Source organism: Microtus oregoni, unplaced genomic scaffold (assembly GCF_018167655.1).
Source record: "Microtus oregoni isolate MIOR12 unplaced genomic scaffold, Mior012 000018F_ref0000195, whole genome shotgun sequence".
NCBI lineage: Eukaryota > Metazoa > Chordata > Mammalia > Rodentia > Cricetidae > Microtus > Microtus oregoni.
Window position 1 is genome coordinate 38,437,486 of NW_024543077.1, and position 23,395 is coordinate 38,460,880.

General features: G+C 50.6%; 1 protein-coding gene across 8 annotated transcripts in view; it reads right to left on the minus strand.

Annotated features, from left to right (window-relative positions):
* The window catches only part of Satb2 (SATB homeobox 2), a 174,159-nt gene extending 158,314 nt beyond the window's left edge, over positions 1-15,845 (minus strand). Inside the window, exons 1-4 of one of the 8 annotated variants that reach the window (XM_041668053.1) lie at positions 15,603-15,845; positions 11,464-11,546; positions 8,336-8,522; positions 6,791-7,039 (exon numbers count right to left, since the gene is read on the minus strand). In XM_041668053.1, the coding sequence (XP_041523987.1) occupies positions 6,791-6,980 (190 nt within the window). In that variant the 5' untranslated portion in view covers positions 6,981-7,039; positions 8,336-8,522; positions 11,464-11,546; positions 15,603-15,845. Of the gene's footprint in view, positions 1-6,790; positions 7,040-8,335; positions 8,523-8,681; positions 9,078-11,463; positions 11,547-12,668; positions 13,955-15,602 lie in introns of those variants that run through there. The other 7 variants (XM_041668061.1, XM_041668054.1, XM_041668058.1 and 4 more) reach the window with 7 other exon arrangements.
* Between the last annotated feature and the right edge of the window lie 7,550 nt (positions 15,846-23,395).

Here is a 23,395-nt window from a genome sequence, read left to right on the forward strand (position 1 = left end):
ATATAATATTGGATTAGGTTCCATGATTTTGAAAACTTCACCAGGGAATATTCTGTTGTGTCCGAGCACTGTTGAGATCCACAGTCTTGCTGTGTGGCCCAGACTCAACATTTGGTCCAGGCTACTCTGGAACTCAGAATTCTCTGGCTTCAGCCTCTCGAGGGCTGGTGTTACAGGCAGAAGCCACCATGGCCAATGTCACAGAAGGTTTTTACAGACACGCCATGGTAGGTCAGGCTCATGGGGGCTCCACATAAAGGGGAAAAAAACCACACACTGGGTTGCTGGACAGGATTAAAAGGAGGAAGGTTTCCTCGGAAAATGGTGAACAGGGCTACATAGCAGCTCCACCTGTGCCTTCAAAAAACAAAACAAAACTCTGGAAGTCCCCGGCTGACTTGACTGTGGTTCTAACTCACACCTCAGCTGCTCTCAGGCATTTACTCTGTCTTTGGAGACACCACCAGCTCCATCCACGAGCGAGCGGTGGGATGAGGGATCCTTTGTGTTTAAAGATCTGCTTCTAAGACTCAGACACTTTTGAAACCTCTCCTCTTCCGCGAAATAAGAGAAATCCACAGCTCACCTTGCTGGCTCGCTAAATTAAGGCTGAAGAGCCCTGAGGCCTGGGCGTGAGGAAAGATGCAGGCAATCAGAGACAAGAGGGAAATCACTCCTTTTCAAACTGCCATAAAGAAAATAAGGAAACGAAAAGGCAAACTCTTCTCCATTTTTTTTTTCAGCTCAGCATAAAGGTCTCCTACTTGAAACCATTTTCAGTTACCCCCCCTCTTTTTTTTTTCAAAAAAAAAATAATGAGTTAAAATGTATGGGTTCGGTCCAACATTTCACTGCTGTTCCTGTTCTCGGGGAGCAGGGGGTAGGACACGCTGCCAAAGTTTCTGAGCTGAGAGTTTGGGCTGCTAATTTCCCGTTCACAAAATCTAAATTCTCCTGATGCATCTCTTACCACTCACGAAATAATATGAAGCAGGATTATATCACTGCAAATTGAGACATTTTTATCAAAATAAAGCCTGATGATGCCAACATTTCATTTGTCACTTACCACTTGTCATTTCTCCCTGACAAACTGTTACACATACAGCTTTTGTCAAGTGCTCTGTCTTTAAATATGTTCCAAAATGCCATTGTACCTCAGCGTCAGCGTGAAGAACATAGTAAAAGTTACTATGCTATTGCACACTTCTTCCAGCATTATTTTTCAGCCTACTTATTAAATAAAAATATGCAACTATCTTAGTGATAGGCAGGCTTCCTGCCACGGAGCATCCCGAAGCGAAACAAGCTGTGGACTTATATACCAAATGTGGACTCATTCGTTCTCATGCTAAGAACCTATATCAACTTTATCTCCACAGAAACCAAAACACAACTCTGAAATGATAGCTGTCTCCAGAGAAAATGATACAGCACGAAGCGTATCTAACTCTGTTGGTGTAGCACGCTTCTTAAATATTCGCATAAACTGCTCACTGATTTCTTATTTTGCAGAAGAAAGAGAGGTGGGAGGAAGCGGAAGCAGCAGCAGCAGCAGCAGCAATAGTAACAGTGTTTCAAATCACCAAAGGAAAGCCTTGATCAAGTCACAGGGCTGTCCTGACAGCAGTACCCCCCCCCCAAAAAAAATCACCATAGTCTTTGCCTGAAATAACTGATTGACTTGTCCTTAAGATTACCCAAATTCATCATCTCAGCGATCTTATCGACGATCATTAATCTATTTGCTCTTCCCATGGAGAAAGAGGAATTAAAAAAAAAAAAAAGAAAAAGAAGTCAGTACAGGAAGGAAGGATTTCTAAGATGCACAGACTAACCCTGCTGGCCACAACTTCCAGGAAATGACGGTATGGCTTATTTTCTGCACCAGTGTCATCTAAGACAGAGGCTTAGGGGACATCTCTGCAGTTTGAACACCACACACACAGACACACACGCGCATGCACACACTAACCCCACACACACGCACGCACACACGCACGTGCGTGCACACACACTGACACACACACATGCGTGCACACACACGCACATACACACACACACACACACGCATGCACACACATGCGCACAGAGCACGCCACTGCAACAGATCTTCACTATATAATGGTCAGGGGGTTTCTGCTGATGGAACATGAAACTTTGAAAATTACTTGAAACACCAAATTACACTCAGGACGCTGAGGGGCGGATACCCTATGTTCTCTTTAATGTGTATGTTCTATTGCATAGATATATTTTTTTTAACCAAGTATGTCTTTATTTTAATAACAGGCCAAGGGCTAAAAGCACTTTAGGGAAGAGCTATTTCTCTACCTCAGCAGAACTACAGAGGCCACGTTAGACGGCGAGGTGACCCCGGAGCCTAAGTTCACGCTCTTCTTGAAAGACCTTAAACCTTTAAAATAGTAATAGCGGGGTAGCTAGGCTAGGCAAGGGAAGCCTTTCTTGAGGCTCGGAGTCCTCCCTCTGAACATATGCTCCAACTGCCAGGGTACCTTATGGCATTCGTCCTTGGAAACAGAGCTCTCTCTCTCTCTCTCTCTCTCTCTTTCTCTCCCCCCCCCCCGTGTCCCGGTGTTGACAATTTCTATTTCTAAGTATCTTATACATCTCAATATTATATAAATATCTCTGCTCTTTCCCATCGGCCCGTCTCTCAAGAGAGCAAGATGACTGCTCCTCTCCAGCTGATGGCGAGTCTACACCTGACCTGGTGCACGTGTCCTGGACTCTCCGTTGCAAAGGCAAGGCTGCCCGTGTAGACGGTTGAGCCAAATGTTGCCTTGGGAGATGATGCCCGGCTCCCAATGAGGTCCTGCCTAGCAATCTCTGTGCCTGCTCCAATGCATCAAGTGTGCACTGTATAACAACGCATTCCCCTCGCCTTGCAACAAGGCGGCTATGTGCTTGAGCAGGCCTGGAAGAGAGGCCAGCATCCACGTCAGGCAGGTTTGCTGTATCAGGTGACCCCAGCCGGCAGTCTTCCAATAAAATCCAGTTATTTTTTTTAAGTAAAATGTTCTTCAAAAATAAATTTTTTCCCAGAAGGAGCAGATATTTCAATAAGAAATTCCCAATGTTTAAATCCCACCCATCCCCCCCAAAAAATCTAGGACACTTAAGACCCCCTTTTTAAAAAAAAACATTAAAAAAAATCATAGGAAAAAGAAAAATACCAAAAAGATTTCTGGTGTTTAATGCCTCCCATCAGCAAATACACCATCTGGTATAGCCAAGTGCTGTTCATTCAGCTTAAATAAAGCTGTCTGGAAGTTCTTCTTGAAGCCAAACCCCAAAAAGTGAAAATGTTCCTGCTAACAATGAGCTGGGCACCGGCCTGGAAAAGGCCAGAGGCCTGGCCTCCTCTGCAACCTTCCCTGGGTCCCACTTTCATTTTTGGGTTGTAGGTTCCCCACAGCAGAACTGTTTTCGGGGTCATCTGGTCCTCCGTTAATTCGTCTTTAATCCTCTCCTTCTTTTCTGAGTCTTCAAATAGACCTATAAGTTTTAATCAACAATTGCGCAAATATAAATGTCCCCACCATTCATCATCCTTTCCCCCCATCCTTATGGAGTGAATTACTAGCTGAGAGGGAACGCCAGTTCTAGTAAGTGAATGTCACCCAGCAGGAATATAAAGCTGTCAACACCACAGGGCTCTTGCCTGTCTAAACTCTCTCTCTCAGCCTTCATATGTTTTTTAAAGAGATATTAGCCTTTTTTTTTTCTTCCCCCTGAGGACCTTCGACAAAAGCCGACTGTCAGATACAGCTGGGCACTTGCATCTATACACATGCCTTGAAAAACACAACATCAACAAGCAGCAGAAATATGCTAGGGGAGATGGAGAAGACAAAGCAAAAACCGGTGTAGTCGTTGATGGGCGTCTATGGCTGGCCACATTGTAAACAAGGATCTGGGTCAGCCTAAGTTTCCTCTCAGAAGACAACTCGGGAGACTTGGAAGGAACACACACCACTGCCACCGGCTCAAACCTACGAGACCGTTCAGTTCCCACCTTTTTATGAATTATCTAAGTCTCGCCAAAAATCCTATCAAGCTCCCTCTCCTTAAGAAGGAGAACAGCAACAGAATTGTCTCTTGCAGCCAGCGAAAAGCATGTCTCTCTCCCTGCTCATCAAAACCGGTGGGATAAATTGCTGTTTTACAGAGCAACCAATAAACATAATGATTTCCCTCATTGCTATGAGAACGATTTTCAGGAAGAACTCAAGAAAAACGGGCATGCACCCCCAAGGACTGAGCTCTGAGAGCGTTATGTCCATTCTCCTGGCGTGGAAAGAGTGCAACAGACCCCAAAATGATAATAAATGACTCAGCTATAAGTATTTTTGTGGTTATCTGTGTTTGCTTTATGAGGAAAATTCAACAAAAGAGGTAGAATGGTGGAAATACGATCTATTTTATATTTATCCTACGTTAAAAGAGAAAAGTTTCAATTAGGGAATATTTCTAACTAGAAATATAATTTGAACATCTCTTAAATTCAGGATGCACATTTGTAGAAGTCTTGACTTTCAGCCAGCCTATCACGTAGATTACGTGATATCTACATGGTTAGAGGTTATACAGATAAAACCGACAACATCTTAGAATACCTGTGGAAACTCTGTCAGCTGGACCTCACAAAATCATTATTAATGCTCAGTCAAAACCTTCTCACTCCAAAATTTCATATTCCAAGTTGTGATATTTTGAATCTCTAAATTAGTTTATTTCCAAAGAATCTATATTGCCATAGAGAACTGAGCTTTAAGAGCATATTTAAAAGTCCACCGTACACAAAGACACCATATACACGCTTACTATTAAGTACTGCAAACAGTGTTTATTGCAGTAAATGTCATCTCACTTCCAGCTTGAGAGACCTCTAATAGGATCCTCACTGTTTCTAAATAAAATGGAGCCTCCAAGATGGTGACCGGAGATGTCGATTGAAATAAATCTACTATTCTTCATAAAGGCAGTAAATTTTAGTGTCTATCAAATTTAGAGCCTGTAGACAAATTCAAGTATAATTTCAGAAAATTTGCAAAAAGGACTACCATTCCACACTAAAGGTGCCCTGGTCAGCAGACAGAAGCAGTTCCTCTCACAGTGTCCAATAGGACACGAAGAAAACATCGCAGAAGGGCAGCACAATTTCTAACAGTTTACATTCCAAACTGTGGAGGGACCTCATAGAGCTCAGAGTGGGCAGTGAAGTAACAGAGACAGAAATGTTAGGTCTAAGATTTTTCTTACATAAAAAGTGACTTTCAGAATACACTTTCTCCAAGGATTTCCAAAGCTGTTTTCACCAGACATTAGCAGCACATACAGCAGCCCAAGCTTGGTTCCTACCATATCTGTGATGTGCACATAGGTACATATACATCCAGCAAGGCTAAAGTCATTGCTCCAGTCTTAGGACAGGCACTCAGAAACCCCACGTTGAAAAGTGGTGTCTCTCTCTCTCTCTCTCTCTCTCTCTTCCTTCCCTTCTTCCTTTTTTTTTGTCAAACTGAAAGCATATTTTCATATCTCTAGATAGACTATACAGAAACCAAATCATGTTGTCAAAACTTTAAAAATTGAGAGGAAGACTCCTTCTCAAGAGAAATGGCCCATTCAAAGATTTAAGGCGAGCCATCCTTAACGTCTACCACAAAGAAAAATAGTAAATAATTAAAAACAGACAAGTGTCATCTTATTAGGTGCATGGAGATGTTTCAAGCTAAGTGTCTACTCCAAAATTCTATGTACACCGCAGACACAGGGGTGGGACCTTATCACCAAACTTTACCATAAAGTTGTATCATTTTATGCTGGTCAACATAAAGAATTACATTAAACATGTTGCTGCTGAAAATGTCTAGGGTGAAGGGGAATCTCGGGCATGATAAAATTAAAGGAATGATTTATCCCAAACAAAAAAGTCTGAATGGCATGTAAAATTGTACATTTCCTATTTAACAGACAGCTAGTGGACAGGCCTGCAACCCAGAAAATAGTTCAGTGCTCAAATCTTTCTCTGATCTAGTTTTCTGAGATTCCTCACTAACCAGTTTTAAATAAAGTATTTGCAGAAGTAATGAAAACATCAAAAGATTATCTTTAAGTAATATTTAAATCTTGGGTAGGGAAGCAGCAGGCAGCAAATGAAGCTGCTTGCTATTTTTCGACCAATTCTCTAAATCCTAACAAAGTTAAAAAAAAAAACCGCCCGTGTCTCAACTCTGCAGGCAACTTTAGCATCAAATCCGCTAAGAAGAACATAATGGATTCACGGTGATTCTTCCTTTTTCATAGAACTTATTCGTCCCTCAGCCCTGTCCTGGCTACAGGAAAAAAACAAACAAACAAACAAACAAAAAAAACATTGCCCCTGTTCTAGCCTGATCCTCCCTCTCTGCCCCACTAAAATCAAGGCTTAGAAGCTCCAGCCCTAGAACCTTTCCTAGGCAAGGCAAAGGAGTTAAACACGCAAGAGCTCTCTAGGAAAATCTAGAAACAGTTAGCTGGCTGTGACACAGACCTGCCAACACCTCGGCACACGGTGGCAAAGTGCCCAAAAAATGCCACCCTCTGGGTAAACCACTTTCTTCTTATAACTCGAGATGAAGCTACTACCAGTTGCAAGACAGGCAAGCAGGGCATTATTTGGCAACCTGGATTTGACTTCCTGTAATCCTACACTGAAAGAGCGCCTAATCAACCTGAACCCTGACACCCAGGCCATTATCACTGGGCCTCCGGCTGCGCGCACCTCCCAGCTCCGGGCTGTTACCTCCCACGGCCTTGGCCACGGCGCCGTTGGGCCTCCCGCGGGCTCCCATGGGGCTGCCGTTCTGCTCCAGCCGGGCCACCTTCACCGGGGGAGGCCCCTTGACGTCGGGGCTGCCGCTCCTTCGGTCGGGGCTGTCCCGCAGACACGGGCTCTCGCTCCGCCGCTCCATGCTGCTCCGATTTGGAGACAAAGTTCCCACCGGCAGGTCGCAATAAAACGCGCTGGGACCTAGGGAGGGGGCGGAGGGGAGGGAAGGGGGAGGGAAAAAAAAAGAGGGAAAACCGCTCACACACGTGATAGACGATCAGGCCAGTGGCAGAGCGCTACACCGCAGCCACACAAACTTCCTCCCACGCTTCATAAGGGTCCCAAAGGGTCCCAGGATAGCGGGTCCCAACCTTAACACTGGAGGCCCCAAAGCTGCCCAGGACTTGAGGTACTGAGACCTCAGGTCCCAAGAGTTAGTCCTCGGTGTCGTGGACAGAGTCGAAGGAGCTCACAGCACTTAGCAATGCTCCCCCATTCATAGCGGGCAGCGCCTCGTTAGCCCTTCTCTGATGGAGAGCCCCCACCCCACCCCCGCCCTCTCCACAGGGTGGGGGTCGGGGTTTCGAAATGAGAGTACTTCAGAGCAAGAGGTCCCCACCCGACCTGGGAGGGAGCCAGGACAGACACGGATCCTTAAGCAAATTAATTGCTTGATAAATGTGCTATGAAAGGCCAGGCAGGAGCCAAAGACTTGATCAACGGATCCATGGAATCCCCGCTTTTTACCTTTTGGATCAAGTACACGAGTACACTCGTGTACACACACGTACACACACACACACACACACACACCTTTGCACAAAAAAAATTAACTATAATCCACGGGAACGAGCATCCCAAACACTTCGAGGTTTTTGGAGGCTCTCCTCCATCGCAAGATTACAATTATTATTATTACGGAGCATTCTTATCTTCATCTGTTCCCGAGTGCTTTTGTAAAAAGCAAATAAGCATAAAACATAAAAAAAAAGAAATTTAGAATCTTGGGTGCAGGAGCAGCCCTCATTAACCCCAATTTCTAAATCTGGGAAGTTTTCCTCGGGGTCCTTAAGCAAGCAGGCAACGCTACACGCAGTTCCCCCGCACTCCTGAATTTTGGAGGAGTGACCCGGAAGAAGGGAAAAACACCTGATGAACCGGCGCCCGAAATGTCACTGACACCCGCGAGAGGAACCCCCGAATACACCTGGGGCGCTCGGAAGCCTCCAGGGAGCTTTGAACGCGGGAGAAGCCTAGCCGCCTCGGGTGGAAGAGACGAGGTGGGGGGTGACCGAGTGGGGAAAGGAAGGAGGCGAGAGAGGTAGGGAGTGCGCGGAGGGGTAGCGAGAGAGGCTTCCACCGCAGCTCCCAGCTTCGCCTGGGAGCGTGAGAGCCAGAGCCGGAGCCTGGGGACAACCGGGGACAGCCGGGGAAGGGAGCGCGCCCCAGGCTTCCCGAACTCCGAGCCGCGCGGGAGCCCTCGCCCAGCGTACTTACTGCTCACGGTCTGTCTGAAACTTGGCTGGCTGGGGCTCTGTCCATGGAGCAAAAGTAGAGAATCCAGGGTGGAAAGTTTCTGGTGATCTGTAGGATTGTCCTAGTCTTCCTTTCTCTTTTCCTCCTTCCCCTTTCCTTTTCCTCTTCCCCGGGTCCTAGCGTTTAAGGTCCTGGGTCAGGGTGTCTTCTGTTCGGAGATGGTTGTTATGATGATGGGGGGTGGGGGGGGGGATGAAGGAGGAGGAGGAGAGGGGAAGGAGGACTCCTCCTAAGGGGCACCCGAGCGAGCGGGGGAGGGGACGGCGGGGGAGGGGGGGAGAGAGGGGGCTGAATGAGCCTTTCACACCTTCGGGAAGGAGACCGGTTCTGGAGAGAAAGGGCTGAGGACTGGGAGGCTGCCGCGGGCTTGCCGGCTCCTACCCGCCGCTAGCTCCAGAGGAGGCGCGGCCGGAGCCGCGGTGACCGTGCCACCAAGAGCGGAGGAGGCGCGGAGACCCCGGACCGCGCTCCAGAGAAAACGCCGCGGCCGCCCAAGCTGTCACCTCCAACCTCTCCCCTCGCGGCCGCCTCTGCCAGAAGCCAGAGCCGGACTCACTGACAAGCCGCAGAGAGAGACACACTGAGAGGGAGATGATTATTAGTTGCGTTGAGTCATCAGGCAAAGTGAGTCCTTTTGGGTTGTCCTCGGTTTCCGATTTCTCCCCCTCCCCCTTTCGGTCCCCAGATCTAGCGCCTTCAAAATAATAATTTGGGGTGGGGGTAGGGGAAGTCTCTGGGTTATTTCGGGATGGGAATGGGGGGGACGGATCTAAACCCAAGCCAGACTGGTCCACCGCAATGAAGGAGGGGAGTGGGGGGCGGGGAGGAGGGCTGGGGAGGTTGCGGGGGGAGGGGGGCCCCGCCTGGCAGGAAATTAAACATCAATCAATCAATCGCTGTGAGCGCGGCGACCCAACGAGCCGGGCTGCGGAGGAGGCATAGGGATAGGCAAGGGGGTGGGAGGCAGGGAGAAAGGAGGAGGAAGGGGAGAGTCGGCGGTGGGAGCGGGGTGGCAAGGACCTCCTGCACCGGGCGACGAAGGACGGATGGCTGAGGACTGAGTGCGGCGCGAGGCGGTGGCCACGGCCGGCGGATGGGTGCGTCCGGGCGCTGACGAACGCCAGGGCCCAGGGTCTGGTCCTCCTCCTTGTGGCAAGTCCAGGGAGCAGCCGCCTCGCCCAGCCCCGAGGCGCACTCGTCCCGGCGCGCAGGCTGCGACGACTAGGCGGGCGCTCGGTGTCGCGGCTCGCCGCAGAGGCGCAGACTGGCGCGCGGGAGGCGGCGGCGGCGGCGGCAGCCTCGTCTCCGGGGCTCTGCTAACTGCGCCGCCGAGTACTTTCGACTTTGGAGAGATAGGAGGGCGACCGCCTCCCCCACCCACCGCCTCCGCCCACCACCCACCGCCTCCGCCCCTCGGAGCAACTTTTCTCGGTGCGGGCGAGGTCCCCATCAGCTCCGTGCCTACCGGCCCGGCCCGCTGCGCTCCCGGCCGCGCGTGGGGAAGGCCGCTTGTCCCTCTCGGGTCGGGCGCCGCCGCGGGTCCGAAACAATAGCCCGGGTGTCCCGAACGCCCGGAGCGAGCCACCGCCCGCCGGGCCGTGGGTGGCACCGGAGAGAGGGTCGCTTTCTCGCTCGCTCGCTCCCACGCACGCTCGCTCGGTGGGCGCAGGGCGGGACGCATCCCTGCCACTCTCGCCACGCGGGCGACGTTGCTTGCGAGCAGCACAGCTTGGGCCGCCCGGGAGGCCGGGGACGCGGTGCCCGGCGAGGGCTGCGAACCCTCGGGTTGCGGCATTGGGGTCTTGCAAAGACCACTGAATGCGGGAGCGAGCGGAGCCGAGCCGCGGGGACCCAGCCCGTCCACCCCACGAGCGAGGCCACGCCGACGCGCCCCTAGCCGGTTCCTCAGGGGTTGAGGAGGCTGCAAACTTTTGCCGACTCCCGCGGCCCCGGCCTCCCTGCTCCCGCCGCGGGGTTCCTTTAAGGTGGCGCGAGCACAGTCCGCCTGGACCCGGCTCGCGGCCGCGCTTTTGTCTCGGCCGCCCGGCTGGGGCGCGGACCTCCTTAAGAATAAGCACGTGGGCAGGGGCCGCGGCCCCGGCTTGGTGCCCGCAGCGTCGGGGCGCCCGTCAGCCGCGGGGACCTCCGGGGAAGGAAATAGCAGTCGGTCCTCTCCGGCCGTGGGGCTCCGAGAGCCCCGGGAAGCGGCGGCGCCTCCCGGCCATGCTGGGCACCGGGCTCCCTCCCGTTTCCCCAGGACCCCAAGGACTCCGCTACCACGGGTTGCCAGAGCCACTAGTCCCCCTTAAGAAGCGTCGGCTGTACGGCGGCGCCAGAGGGCCAAACTAAATTCGGTTTCGGGAAACGCGCTCGGGGCGAACCTCGAAATCCCGGCCTTGAGAAGGGCCGGTGGAGGTGGCTTCTGCGGGTCGAGCTGGAGCCCTAGGCGGCCGTCCAGTCGCTCTGTCACCTCCCTCCCCCCACCCCTAACACCCCCAAAGCCCCAAGGGCCCCAGGCTCACTGCCAGCGAGGACTGAGGGCTTCTAAAAGCCGAAGGGTCCCCAAAACGAAACCTGTCCCTGGCCTAGATCTGGGTGCCCAGAACTCGGCGAGCCCTACTCCGAGGAGCGGCCCACCAACTTCAGCAGAAGCCCCAGGCGACTGGGGAGCTGAGCCAAGCAGAGAGAGGCCAGCAGGGCAGCAATACTCCGCGGAGCCACCGCAGTTTTAGGAAGGCTTATTCTTCGCCCTGTTTTTTTCTCCCCCCCCCCCCAAATTCCGAGCCCCAACAACCAGCCCAGCTGAAGGGGCTAGAGAAAACTCGAAGCCCGTCAAAGCAAAATAGGTCGAGTAAATCAGCCCCATGAAGGTAGCTAAAGGAGTTTTGGAAGCAAAGAAAGAAAGAAACTGTAAGTTTGATCGACAAGCTTAAAAAAAAAATAAAAATCTGTAATAGCATATCTAAATGAGAAAGGGGAGTTTCAAAAAGTTAATTATCACTGTCAAACTTAGCCCGTTTTTAAGATGAGGATTGCGTATATCTTATTTATATATTAACAACGATAAGTTCCCCCATTTCCTTTCTTACCTTGATGTTAGAACTGCAGAATCCACCTCCAGCCCAATGACCGCGAAATAAGAAGAATTGATGATATTAGGACTTCAGTACTCCTGGAAAAAAATGCAAACCGTTTAGTGGGGATCTTTTTTGTCTGATTCGTCAGTATTATTATATCTGATGATGCGAATGGTTGGAACGGTTCTACCCCAAGTCATTAATGAGCTATTTTATAAAAACCACAGTCGGAAAAATCTTCCTTTGCGTTTTCCTAAGGATCGCTTCGCTAACCTCCCAGGCTCCTGTCAACAGCGTGATTAAGGACTTCGGCTACTACACACTCTTATATGGCAGTATTGTTAATCAGTTAATATTTTATAAAGAGTAAATATTTTATTATTCTTTGAAGGGAACTATTGATTCTAAATTATTAAAAACCCCCTAGAAAGTCTACTTAAACTATACAATTAAGTACAATTAAATGTGCATTGTGGCTTAGGTTCACCACCCTTTCAAACTCATCATTTCTCTTGTCTATTTTTGATAATGAAAAGAAGATCTGCCATTTGGAACAAAAAAATGTCTAAGTTATTTAGAATTACATTTCAAAAAATAAACAAGTTACATTTAAAATACATAAAAACGTCCAATTCGATGTCATTACCAAAACTGAACTTTGGATGTTGGCAGACTTATTTTTAGTAGAGCATTTTTCAATTTTCAAATTTCATTTTTCAAATTTCGCAAAAGGAGAATTCTGGAAAGTTTTGCCAAGTGTGCCCAGTGTGAAGTTTCCCTTTAGTTTTGTCCCTAATAAAGGCCTTTTCTGTTTCAAGTTACACATGCTTTGCCCAGCCCAGCTTTGTTACTAACCCCATTTCAACTAATTATTTCAAACACTTCTAATTTCTACAATAAGATAGATTTTAAAGAACTCTTTGAAACCTTTTGTTACGATTTTCATTTTCAAAACTAAATAAATATGTTTGATGATGTTTAAAAAAAACGGTTTGGTTTCATTTTGTATTCCCCATGACGGTTTTGGCTCCAAACATTTTTTGAAACAAATCACCCTTTTTAAAAATGGTATAAGTGCATTCGTCTTTTTAAATTAATAATCCAAAACTCCCGCTCGCTCCCCTACTCACACACCCGATTAGGAAACTGTCCCCCTCCCCCCCCCAGAATGCGAAGTTGGGGGTGGGATATGTTTCTTTGGTTTGCTTCCGACCTACATTTTTTGAGGGGGATCCACAGAGACTTTTCTAGGGTGCTTCTAGCCCTAATTTTTCCCCTTATGTAGCCAAAGGTCTCCTCTTTCACAACCTCTCCGTTGTTTTTATTTATCTATTTCTCTCAAGCAACAACAACAACAAAAAAGCAATGGGACTTCCTAGGCTCCGATTTAAGGCTCATAGTTTTTCTTTCGCGGCTGTTTTTCTTTCTTCCCAGGCCTAAGTCCTCTTAAGGCCTGCACTTTTAATGACGGTGTTGCTTGGTTCCTCTGAGGTTTTGGCTTGCCAGGCGTTCAGCCCAGGTCAACCTTCGGTGGTATTCTGGCTGTGGGCCACCTAGGCCCGACTGCCCTGGTAGGACGTAGAGTGCCAAGCTCTCTGCACTTCTGCTTTCAGGCTTCGGGCCCTAAAGGTCCGGCATTCCCTTGGCCTCTCTGGTTCTCAAGTTTGGTCACCCAGGCAAAGAAGCCTTTCCAGAGGCAGGCTACCTCTTCCAGAGCACTGAAAGTTTGGTCTGATTTTTTTTCTTTCCACTCTAGGACACGCATTTAAACCTTCCTGGAAATGGCCACCTTAAGAAAGCCTTAGCTGGCGGGCCACGGCTTCTAGGAACCAAAAACAGGCCAAATGTTTCTCTAGTAGAGATGGGGTTTGGCGGGGGATCATTCATTTCTTTCTAAGGATGCCCATGTCATGTCTGAAGACAATTTCCGTTTCGGTCTGTCCGTGGAGAGTTAGGAGACCACTGCGTTTAGATGTCAAATCCAGAGAGTCAAGTGGACAAGGGATCGAAGGCCCCGGGGTGCCGGGGAACCAGGATGAGCCCCGGAAAGAAGGCCAAGTCCACTAAGGGTGCCTTAAGCCCTTTCTCAGACTACCCTGGGGACTGCCCGGAGTGCAGGGCCAGGGAACACTTACTTCGTTATCACCCGGCTTCCTCCTTGGCATCAGAGATCAACCCGCGCCAGGCAAAGATTAAAAAGGACTCTCTAGGGGCCTAGGAGTGGGCGGTGCGGTGGGATTCTTCCAAGGACCTCAGAGGGACGCGCCACTGAGGCCTGGTCCGGAGGTGAGACCGGCCGGAGGATGCCCCGTCTTGGGAAAGGGTGGTGGGACACTAGTCCTGGGAGCCAAGCTGCCAAAGTGTCTGGGAATTGGAGTTCAGGGTAACCCACTGCACCAAAGCGCAAAGGGACAGAGTCTCCGGGGTGGCTCGGCGAACTGTGGCTGGGAATCTCTTTGGCTTCCTGACACCTGAGGTCCTAGGAGACAGAGCTGAGCGTCTGTTGTGGGCTCTGCTTCCTAGAAGGTGGAAGGGTTTAGAGCTAGGAGAGTTCTTGGGCGAAGGTTTGATGTCAGGTTCGTGGTCACCGGATGGGTGGGAAGAGTCCTGGAAAGGCTGCAGCCACCTCTGGACGCTTTCCCTCCACGCCAGGGCTCCCAGGATCCGACGTTCTTTTTCAGTGTCTTAAAGGGTGGTTTTCCTTCCGCAGCGGCGCAACGAGCATACGACCGCCCCGCTAACGTAACCTCAGTGTAGAACTCTACCATAAATGATGAAAATTAACAAAGCAGGAGGAGGGAGAAAAGGCCAAAGGAACCGCCGCGGCCACTCGTCCCCGTCTTGGGGCTACGCGCGGACTGCGCTATTTTCCTTGGGGAAACACCAACGGAGGCCGAGGAATCCCGTCCCAAAGCGGAGAACTAGAGGCCAAGGCTGGTTGTCAAGGGTCCCTCCACCTCCAAGACCGGGTCACAGCCAGGGGTCCCCGCCCCGAGTGAAGGCGACGGCTCCCTACAGCGCCACCGCGTGGGCTGCGCAGCGCCGAGAATCCTCAGGTTAAAGAGGCGCGGAGCGGGTGCGGTCCCCGGGCTGGGGAACCATCAGACCACCCAACACCAAGATGCGACCGGCAAGCCAAACCTCCCTGCCTGCAGTTGCCCCCAACCTCTGGTAATGAAAACTACACCCAAATATAAAACCTCAAGGCATATCATTAAACCTTCCTTCCTTCCTATCTCCTGGCCGACCGACCAGCGCTATCCTTGGCCCAGGGCTGGAGAGCACAGGCCTTTGGATGCCAGACGATCCAGGACAGCGCAGTCGCCGGGGCACACTGGTACTCGGGCCCGATCTAAGCTTGAGGCGCCCAGAAAAGCAGAGACAGCTAGCAGGCAGCGTCCAGGGCTCTTATTGGAACCACGGATAAGCCGCGCAGTAGGTGTATCCTGTTAGGGGACCTGGAGAGCGTCCATGGTTAGGGCTTTCGCTTTCCCCAGGGTTGCACGATGTCCCCCAGACACCCACTTAGCCCTTTAAGGCTTGATTTCCGGACTAAAGTCCTGGCTGAGACTCCACCGTCCTCCCCGGGACTCAGTCCTCTTCACTTTCCCTCCTGTGGTGAGAAGGGCAAGCCCGGCAGAGGTGGCCATCAGGTCACCTGGCACCTTTCTGAAGTTACAACAAGACGTGAGAGCCTCCATGAATTGCTTAGAGGACTTTGCTAGGAAGAGGTATTTTGTGGTTGCTGTTGTCTTCATAAATTCAATTCCCTACCCACCCCTACCCACCCGCTCAGTTACACACGTACACAAACACACACAGACGGTGGAACTGGCTATTCTGGCAATAGCTCACCCAGAAAGATGTAAATCCACCTAGAGCCCACCTCAATTATAACAGGAGCCTGCCCTGGACCCCGGAACCGGCGGGTGCCATGCCGGGCCAGATCCGGGTCTTTGGGACCAGTGGTGACCAGCGCCACCCAAGAGATAAGACCATTGCAGTCGGGAGGGTTGAATTGAGGCTCTCCGTGACCACTTGGCCTGCTTTCCCACAGCCTCCACAGCGGTGGTGACTGATTCGTTTCTGAAGCCTGGTACCCATGACCATCCGGCCTTGCCAAGCCTGGCACCCCTAGTCAAGTGGCTCACCTCAGCAATCTGCGCTTGCTTTCGCCCCTCCGGCCCCGTCCCTAGTGGGAAGTGGTAGGGTCAGCGCGGCGCCGAAGTAGGCTGCTCACCTCCAGGAGCCAAGGAAGGTGCCCTAGGAGCCGCAGGTCCAGCCCCGGGCTGATTTAAATAACTAATAACCTCGGAGAAATTTTACGAGGGGGAACTTTTCCTGTTAGTATCAATAAAGCTTAGTAATTGGGCTTGTTGGTTACCTAAGCTCTTCTCTCTCTCTCTCTCTCTCTCTCTCTCTCTCTCTCTCTCTCTCTCTCTCTCTCCTCCCCGTTTTCAAAAAAAAACGGGCGACTACGTTTGGTGTTAGTGGCTGTGAGTGTGGAAAAGTTGTTTGTTTTCAAAGTCCTCTGCATACAGAATAAACAGGATCGCGCTCGGCAGCGGAGCATTTTAAAAGGTGGACGGTTCTTGTTTAGGAAGAGAAAAATAGAAGAGAGGGAAGGGTCTTAAAGACTTTTCCATTTTATGTGATGGGGGGGGCTGCACGCTTTCCCTTTTAACTAATTTTAACTGCATTCGGACTCTTAGGTTTTAGTGAGAACTTGGTTTTAGCCGAAATTCTATACCATTCCACAATTTAAATTTTTATTTTTACTTCTATTTTACGCATGTTTTCTCAAAAGTAGATATTTTCCATCTGTGAATTGAACCTTGATTTTTTTTAAAGTAGAGAAGATTTTTTTTTCTCCATATACAAGAATTGCTTTTAGCCAGTTAAATAGTGTCTTTGGGGTTGTATCCACCTATACAAAAATCTTGGAAACTAAACACAATCTAAGAACGGTTTTCACCTAGCATGTGGGTCTTGTTTGTTTTGTTTTTCTTCTTTTTCACGTGGAGGTTAAAAACGGATTTTTTTAAAAAAAAAAAAACTTAGAAATGTGTTGTGCTATAATTTACCTGAAGTTAAATTCTCCCTCAAGGACAGCAATAGTTACTGTCTACAGACGCCAGCCTAAGGAAATGAAGAGCCGTTTGGGCTTCGCGATATTACTGGGCTCCGCGATATTACTGGGCTCCGCGATATTACTGGGCTCCGATACCAAAGAAGACAGAGAAAAGAAGTATTGTACAAGTTTTCCAGGGACAATGGGCTCACTCCTGAAGTTACCAGAAGCATACCCAAACCTGTGCAAACGTATCTCCTGTATTTTCACTGTACTGGGGAAATTTTTCTTTTCCGCGGTTAGCTAGGAAATTGACAGACTTTCTTGTTCCAGTGGTTTTAGGCTGGGAGACCTGAAGTCTGTGGAGGGTTGTCCAGGCCAGGTAACTTATGGAGGGCTTGAGGTTATTCCGAGATAGACCCATCCCTTTTCAAGGTCCTGGCGGAAAAGGCACCCCGCTGACCTTGGCAGATTCTACCCTCCTTATCCCAAAGGCCAGCAACACCAACACGGGGTCCTAGGCCCTTCTCACCCTTTTGAAGATTCCCCCAGCCACTGATGCTCAGCTCCAGCCAACACCAGTGTACCCTGAAGCTCTAGTGACCAAGCACCTCTTCTCCTGGCTCTCAAAGAGGGTTACTGGCAAACACCTTGCCCTTCCACCCACCCTTTACCGGGCTCCTGCCAACAGACATCACCTTCGGTAGTCTCATCTTCTCAGGCACCCACTCGCTCTTTGCGAGTTATCTTTGTTCTCCACAGTGGCCACGTTGAGGAAGGAGGTACCCCCTCAGTGTTGTGGGGATCTGAGGAAATGGCAGGTTAAGAGAAAAGTTCAGGGCCCAGTCTGGCTAACCTGCCGCCTCAGTCTCTTCAACCTTCCTGCCTTTCCCCTGCTGGTTCTGACCTCCGGACTTGCGGACTTGCGTCCAGACTCATTGCAGAGGGAATCCTGGCTGCCCCTCAAAACTCCCTGCTATCCTGAGTTTTTGTTTCAGTTCATCTCTTTTCCGGGGATGTGGAAAATTCACTTTTGTTCTTTTTCTGGTTTTGCCTCATTTGTGTGTGTGTTTTTAAAAGCGCATCCCTCAAGCCCAGTCTCTGCCAGACCCTCTGCCATCTCCCCAAATTCTCTGTGCAAGAGCAAGAAGTGATTTGTCTGTTTACAGCAGGTTTAATTAAGACAGTTATGTGCCGTGAACTCTTTAGGCGCCAATCAATGCGCTTTGATTTAGAAAGTCAAATAGAATCACATCCTACACTTGCGGCGCCGCTGGCCGCCCAGGCTCTCAAAAACCTTGGCTGTCGTCCTGCGCCACTTCCCTGGACCTGGGCGGATTCCCTGTAGACAAGTTGCTCTTTGACTTCCAAGGAACCTCAAGTCAGGATTTCAGGCCAGATCGATGCCTTCCGGAAGGGTTAGGCGTGTGAAGGGCTGGATGCTCAGAGCGCTCCTGGTGGCTGTTGGCTAAGGACCTGGTACCGGACTTCCGGGGGGCCAGATGCGACTTTTTCAAATGTTGGATAGCTCTGCATCCCAAGGCCTTCGACCCGCCGCTTCTGCCCCCCTCACCGGGTGCAGGCCTCTCTACAATCCTTAAGATATGCCTTCCCTCCTTTCAATTCTTAGGTCCTCCACTCCAGCCCTGGAAGGCTTTCTAGTGTGTCCCCAGAAACTGGAATGCAACATTTTAGGGAGGCGGCCATGCAGGCACGTTCTCTGTCTTTCCTTTTCCACCCTGAAGTCTTCTGTTCTCAAAAGGAAAGGTGAGGGCCAGGTGAAGAACTGGGCTAACTCTCCTCCCCTGCAGAGTTGTACCCAAGAGCCTGGTGTGCAGTTGGATAGATATCAGTGTAAGCGGTGAACCTCCTCTGCTGTTCCTCTCCCACCTACTCCAGCCTCCTGACCAACAACCTACTCCTTGTCACCTTGAAATTCCAGAACCATCCTTCACAAAATCACAGCTCGGCCACCAGCTTCGGGGTATCCTCAGGGGCAAGAGATGCCTGATTGCCAGCACTTTTTAAGTCTAGGAAGAGTATTTACCACCCTCTCCCCTAGCCCTGCTCCTGGAGGAACCCGAAACATTGGGATTGTTTCCGCAGCGCGGTTCATGGAAGAGAGAATCTGGGAAGGTTTGACCAAAAGCTGCAGGGAATTGCCCCTTTGACTGTTGCTGAAACCCGGGCAGGGTCCATTTTGGCAGGCTGAAGGCGTATCCCCTCCAGGGGTACGCCAAGGCCTCTTCAAACCATGTTAGTTATTGGGACAAAAAAGGCAAAAAAAAAAAAAGGGCTGGGGTTTTTGTCTTACCCACCCCCGACTTTATTCTATTTCTGTTTAAAACCAACCCTGGAACTAGAAAGCTGTTGCTACCAGAGTGGCCAATGAGTCTCCTTCCTGCTTGTCTTACAAGCACAGTAGGGTTAGCCGTGGGAGACCCAGGTGGCAGGGCCTTTACTTTGAGACCCAGACACCTGGTGACTGTGTACTTCATGCTTAGGGACTGGAAGTGAAGGGGCCGGTCACGTCTGGTGCAGTCTTCACCCTGGGCACCTACCCTAGCTGAGGCAGCTAGGGAGAGCGCTCTGTGACTGGATATAAGAACGAACTCCTTGGTGCTAGCTCTAAGAAGCAAATCTTAGTTAATTGGACTGTGGGCAGATGCTGGCGAGCGCCTCCCCCACCCCCCCGCCCCGCCCCCAAGGCCCGCCTCTGGGCAGGATTGAGGTGGTGGGGCAGCCCAGCAAACCCCCGCCCTTCGGGCCCAGCTCCGGCCCTGGCAATCTCTGCACTTCGTCATCGCGCCCGAGTATTTGACATTTGCAATTATCTGCAAATACCCTGATCGGTTTGTATATGAAACACTTTTTTTCTTGCCTTAAGGTTGGAATCTGGTAAATTTCAGACAAGTGGTTGCGGGGGAGGGGTGACCTTAGAGACCAAGGGGACCCAGCCGGTGAGCGCGGTTCGGCTGAGGTGGGCGTCAGGAACGGACAGGTTTGTGTGACTGCCATGAGTCCCTCAGCATCACCACTAATAAAGGCCTATCCAAGACTAGAAAGGGCCCAGGCCAGAAACCTTGACTCTGTTTTTGAAGGAACATCCCAATCTCCAGAAAGAGGGAGGCTGCAGTGGCCAGGGTGATCCTGCCACAAAACAACCTCCGGAGTTCTTCATCTTGAGACCCGAAAAGGGCACTGCCAAACCTGATAGTCATCACCAAGGGTCACTCACCAGTTCTGGATCCCGTGACCGAATTTACATGCTCGAAGAGCCACCGTCCCAGAGAGCCCTGTGCTTGGAGTTCTAGCCCTGACCTGGCCCGTCCTGGGGGAAGTAAGCCATGCCCTAGTTTCTGAGAGTCGGATGCCCCTCTGACTCGCCTCTTGTTTCCCTGATCCCCCCAAGGGTCCTAAATCCAGAAGAGGTAGCCCCTAGATCGCTCCGCTCATTGCTCGCTCATCACTCTCACGTCTTGCTTTCGGGGCTACCTGTCCACAACAGGGAGGCAGAAGGGGGACAAAAGAGGGGGGTAGAGAGGGATAGAGAGGGGAGGGAGAGGAGAGAGACTGGTAGTGTGGTCGCTCAGGCCTAAAGAAGCCAGGTGGCTAATTTGACTCAGAAACCTGTTGTTCCTGGACCGTGTCAGAATCCTAGGGCCCTGAGCCCAGGGATGCTGAGACCAAACTGTCTCCAGCGCCCCACATAGCTGACCCTGACCACTGCTGCCAGACCGGGCATCTTGTTCGCCAGTAAGCAGATCTCCTCAGCGCCCCACACATCAGCACCGTGTAAAAATCCCTTTACAAAAGCCCTTCCCCATGCTGTTATTTCGGCTCCACTTCAGATGACCTAGTTAGTCCCCTCTCGCACCTATTACCCTGTTCCCACCAAGTTTGTGGAGTCATTTGCTTAGAGAAAGGTGTGTTTGATTTGGGGGCGGGCGGGCAGCCCTGACAGGGACAGGAGGGGCGGGAAGTTTAGGAAGACCCTCTCTAACTCCCAAATGCACACTGTGAGCGTTTTCTGAAAAGAGGACTCCCCCTTCTTTGCTAGAGAGACCTTTAAACCTGGCCTGCACCTCACCGTCTGCCCCGGGAAACCTGAAGTGAGGCTGTATGGGCACCACGTTTTGGGGCTCAGCCTCTTACCGTCATAAAGTGCGGGTGGCTGGAAATGGCCTTAGCAGTTTTCGGTGGCGCCCTTGACCCACAGTCACCTATATGGGGAAAGGCTAAGTGGCAACTTAATTCGCGGGTAGCCGGAAAGTAGCTAGCGACACCCAGCCCTTCCTTCTTTGGAGTCTGATCCCTGGTTTGAGCCCCAGCCTCACCGTCAGGTCCTCTAGCTAGGCCCTGCCTCTGTGGAGGGCATCTTGGGGGTCTTGAGCCCACAGATCGTGGCCTCAGCAGGGTCGGGAGAGAACAGGTGAGACTCGCTGCGAGCTGTGTGTGGGGGGTAAAGAACTGCCCTGGCCTACGCCGGAAGCGAGTGCAGGATACTCAGAGGTGCAACAAACCTTTACTCTGTATTTTCCACCACCTCATGTTGTAAGGTATGTGACAGCCATAGTCTGTTAGCGCATTCCCCAGAAAATGCCCCATGAGCTGGGTTAGCTTGCTTATTTGACTAACTCGGCGGTCTGCTCCCCATTCACTCTGAGTCCCCGGGCAGCTTGCCCTTGGGCACTCCTGATGACTGCTTTGACCCAGCAGAGCGCGCCCTACACTAACCTGAATTCAGAGCTAACCTTTGCGGGAGCTCCGGCACTGAGGCACCCCGGCCTCTTGCTAACATCCTTCTTCTTTGAAACTAATCAGAACCCTAGTTTTTCGCCCTAAATGACTTGGTTTTGGAGAAGGGAGAAGGGAGAGAAGTGCCTAAGACCAGGGACAGGGACAGGGGCTCGGGCCTCTTCAGCTCACTTGGCACCTTGGCTTCCAGGGTCTCAGTTAAAAGGATGCAGAAGCCCCGGACCGAGCCCAGGTCCCCGCAGGAGCATCAGAGTTGAGATGATTCCAAGCAGGGAAAGGGGGCTCTATATAACAGGCAAATCGGCTCTTTGCAGTGTGGCCCAGACTTTGTGGCAACTTAAGAAAAGCCTCCTCCGAACTCCTGTGGCAGGGAGACACCTCCCTATAGACCTGGGTCAGCACCCAGGATCTTTCTTAGGCCCAGCCACGTTCCCGTTCCCAAGGGTTCCACGTCCAGCCTCTGCGGCCCTAGTGTTAGAGGGCGAGAGGTGGACACTGATTAGCATGGTTTACAGAGCCGGTGCTTCTCGTGTTATTTGCAGCTAATTGCTTGTGCTGGGAAATGCTGCTTGCCCGGAGGCCCGGTCCTTCTGGGGGTGGGGGTGGGGGCACACAAGCGGACCGCAGTTTCTAAGCTCACCCTCGAAGCCAAGGTGCTAAGTAGGCAGCTGTGTCTTCTGGGTCCCTGCAGTTGTGTCTACTAGGTCCCGGCCTAGGGTCACCCCGCTTGCCAGAGTCTACCTGGCACACCTTTTGCTGGTAGCTTCCTCATTTGGCCTTCGGATACCTGAGCCTGGAGCAGAGAAGGGAACCCAGTGCCCAGATGGTTGTTCATTTCCGGTTGTTGCAGCGCAAAGACACAAAAGAAGCAGCGTAGCTGAGCCTGAGCATGTTAGGGAATGAGGAGGTTGCTTATGTTCAGACGCAGATATATTGCATTTTTTCCCTGCACCCTGCACGTGCATGCGTAAATACTGTCGCGGAGTCTTGGTGCCACAGATTTTAAGCCTTGTTTTAAATATTTTACGCCATCTCAATCCCTTTCCATTCTATTCCTCAAGCTGTTTCCAGGAGCTTTATGTAACCTCGGGAGGAATCGGAGCGCCAAGATCTGCAGACTTCGCCTCATGAATATCAGCATCAGAACCCCTCCCCTGACCCCAAGGACTTCGCGGAGGATTTGGAAGCTGTCAAGGTGTGGCTACTGTTAAAGAGAAGCAATGGCGGGGACTAGGGGACTGGTCTAACGCTAAGCACTGTGATGAAATCCACTTTTCTGTATGCTAACTAAACATTTGAATAAAGGAAGAAAGACAGCACAAATTCAGGGCCAAGTGCAAAACAATAAACTGTAAATCCCCTGTGCCCAGTGTGGACTCCCTGGTCAGTTCTCTCTCTCTCTCTCTCTCTCTCTCTCTCTCTCTCTCTCTCTCTCTCTCTCACACACACACACACACACACAAACTAGCCTCTTTTCCGAACACCAATCTGTCCTCCCAGGAGAATGCACCAGCGACAGCAGGGGAGGTATTCTCCTAACCACAGCATCCAAGCCACTTTGCAGAGGATGCAAAAGCAGAGATTTTCACACTGGGGGAATCAAGCCTAAGGATCATCTGGTCTACCCACCACAGTGGGACTACAAAGAGCCAATCTCCAGGAAGAGCCCAGCCTGGAGCTCCTCTCCATAGCCCTGAGTCTAACAGGGCTGTGGAGGCCGGGTGCCTTATCCCTACAGGATAATTTAGGTTCCACATAGTTTCGTAAGGCATACTATTTAATGCTATCATTTATATTTTTTATCTGACACTTGTATCATCATTGTACTAAATCCTATAAATAAAAGGTAAGTGACATTGTCACCCTCCCTAGTTCCCTTTTTCTTATTTTTTTTTGTGATGCCAACACAAATGCTATTATTGATGATTTCTCTCCATCATTCTTATTTGTATTCCTGTTCATGAAGGCAGAGACACATTAGGAATGGAAACGTCTGTGTCTTTTTCCGTAACCAATGTCTGATCTTTAGCAAATGGGGCTGTGATGTCATTGAAATGGATATCGGACAAGGTACCCATTGATTTATTGACTCCCCTTCTTCAAAGTCTGCAGAGA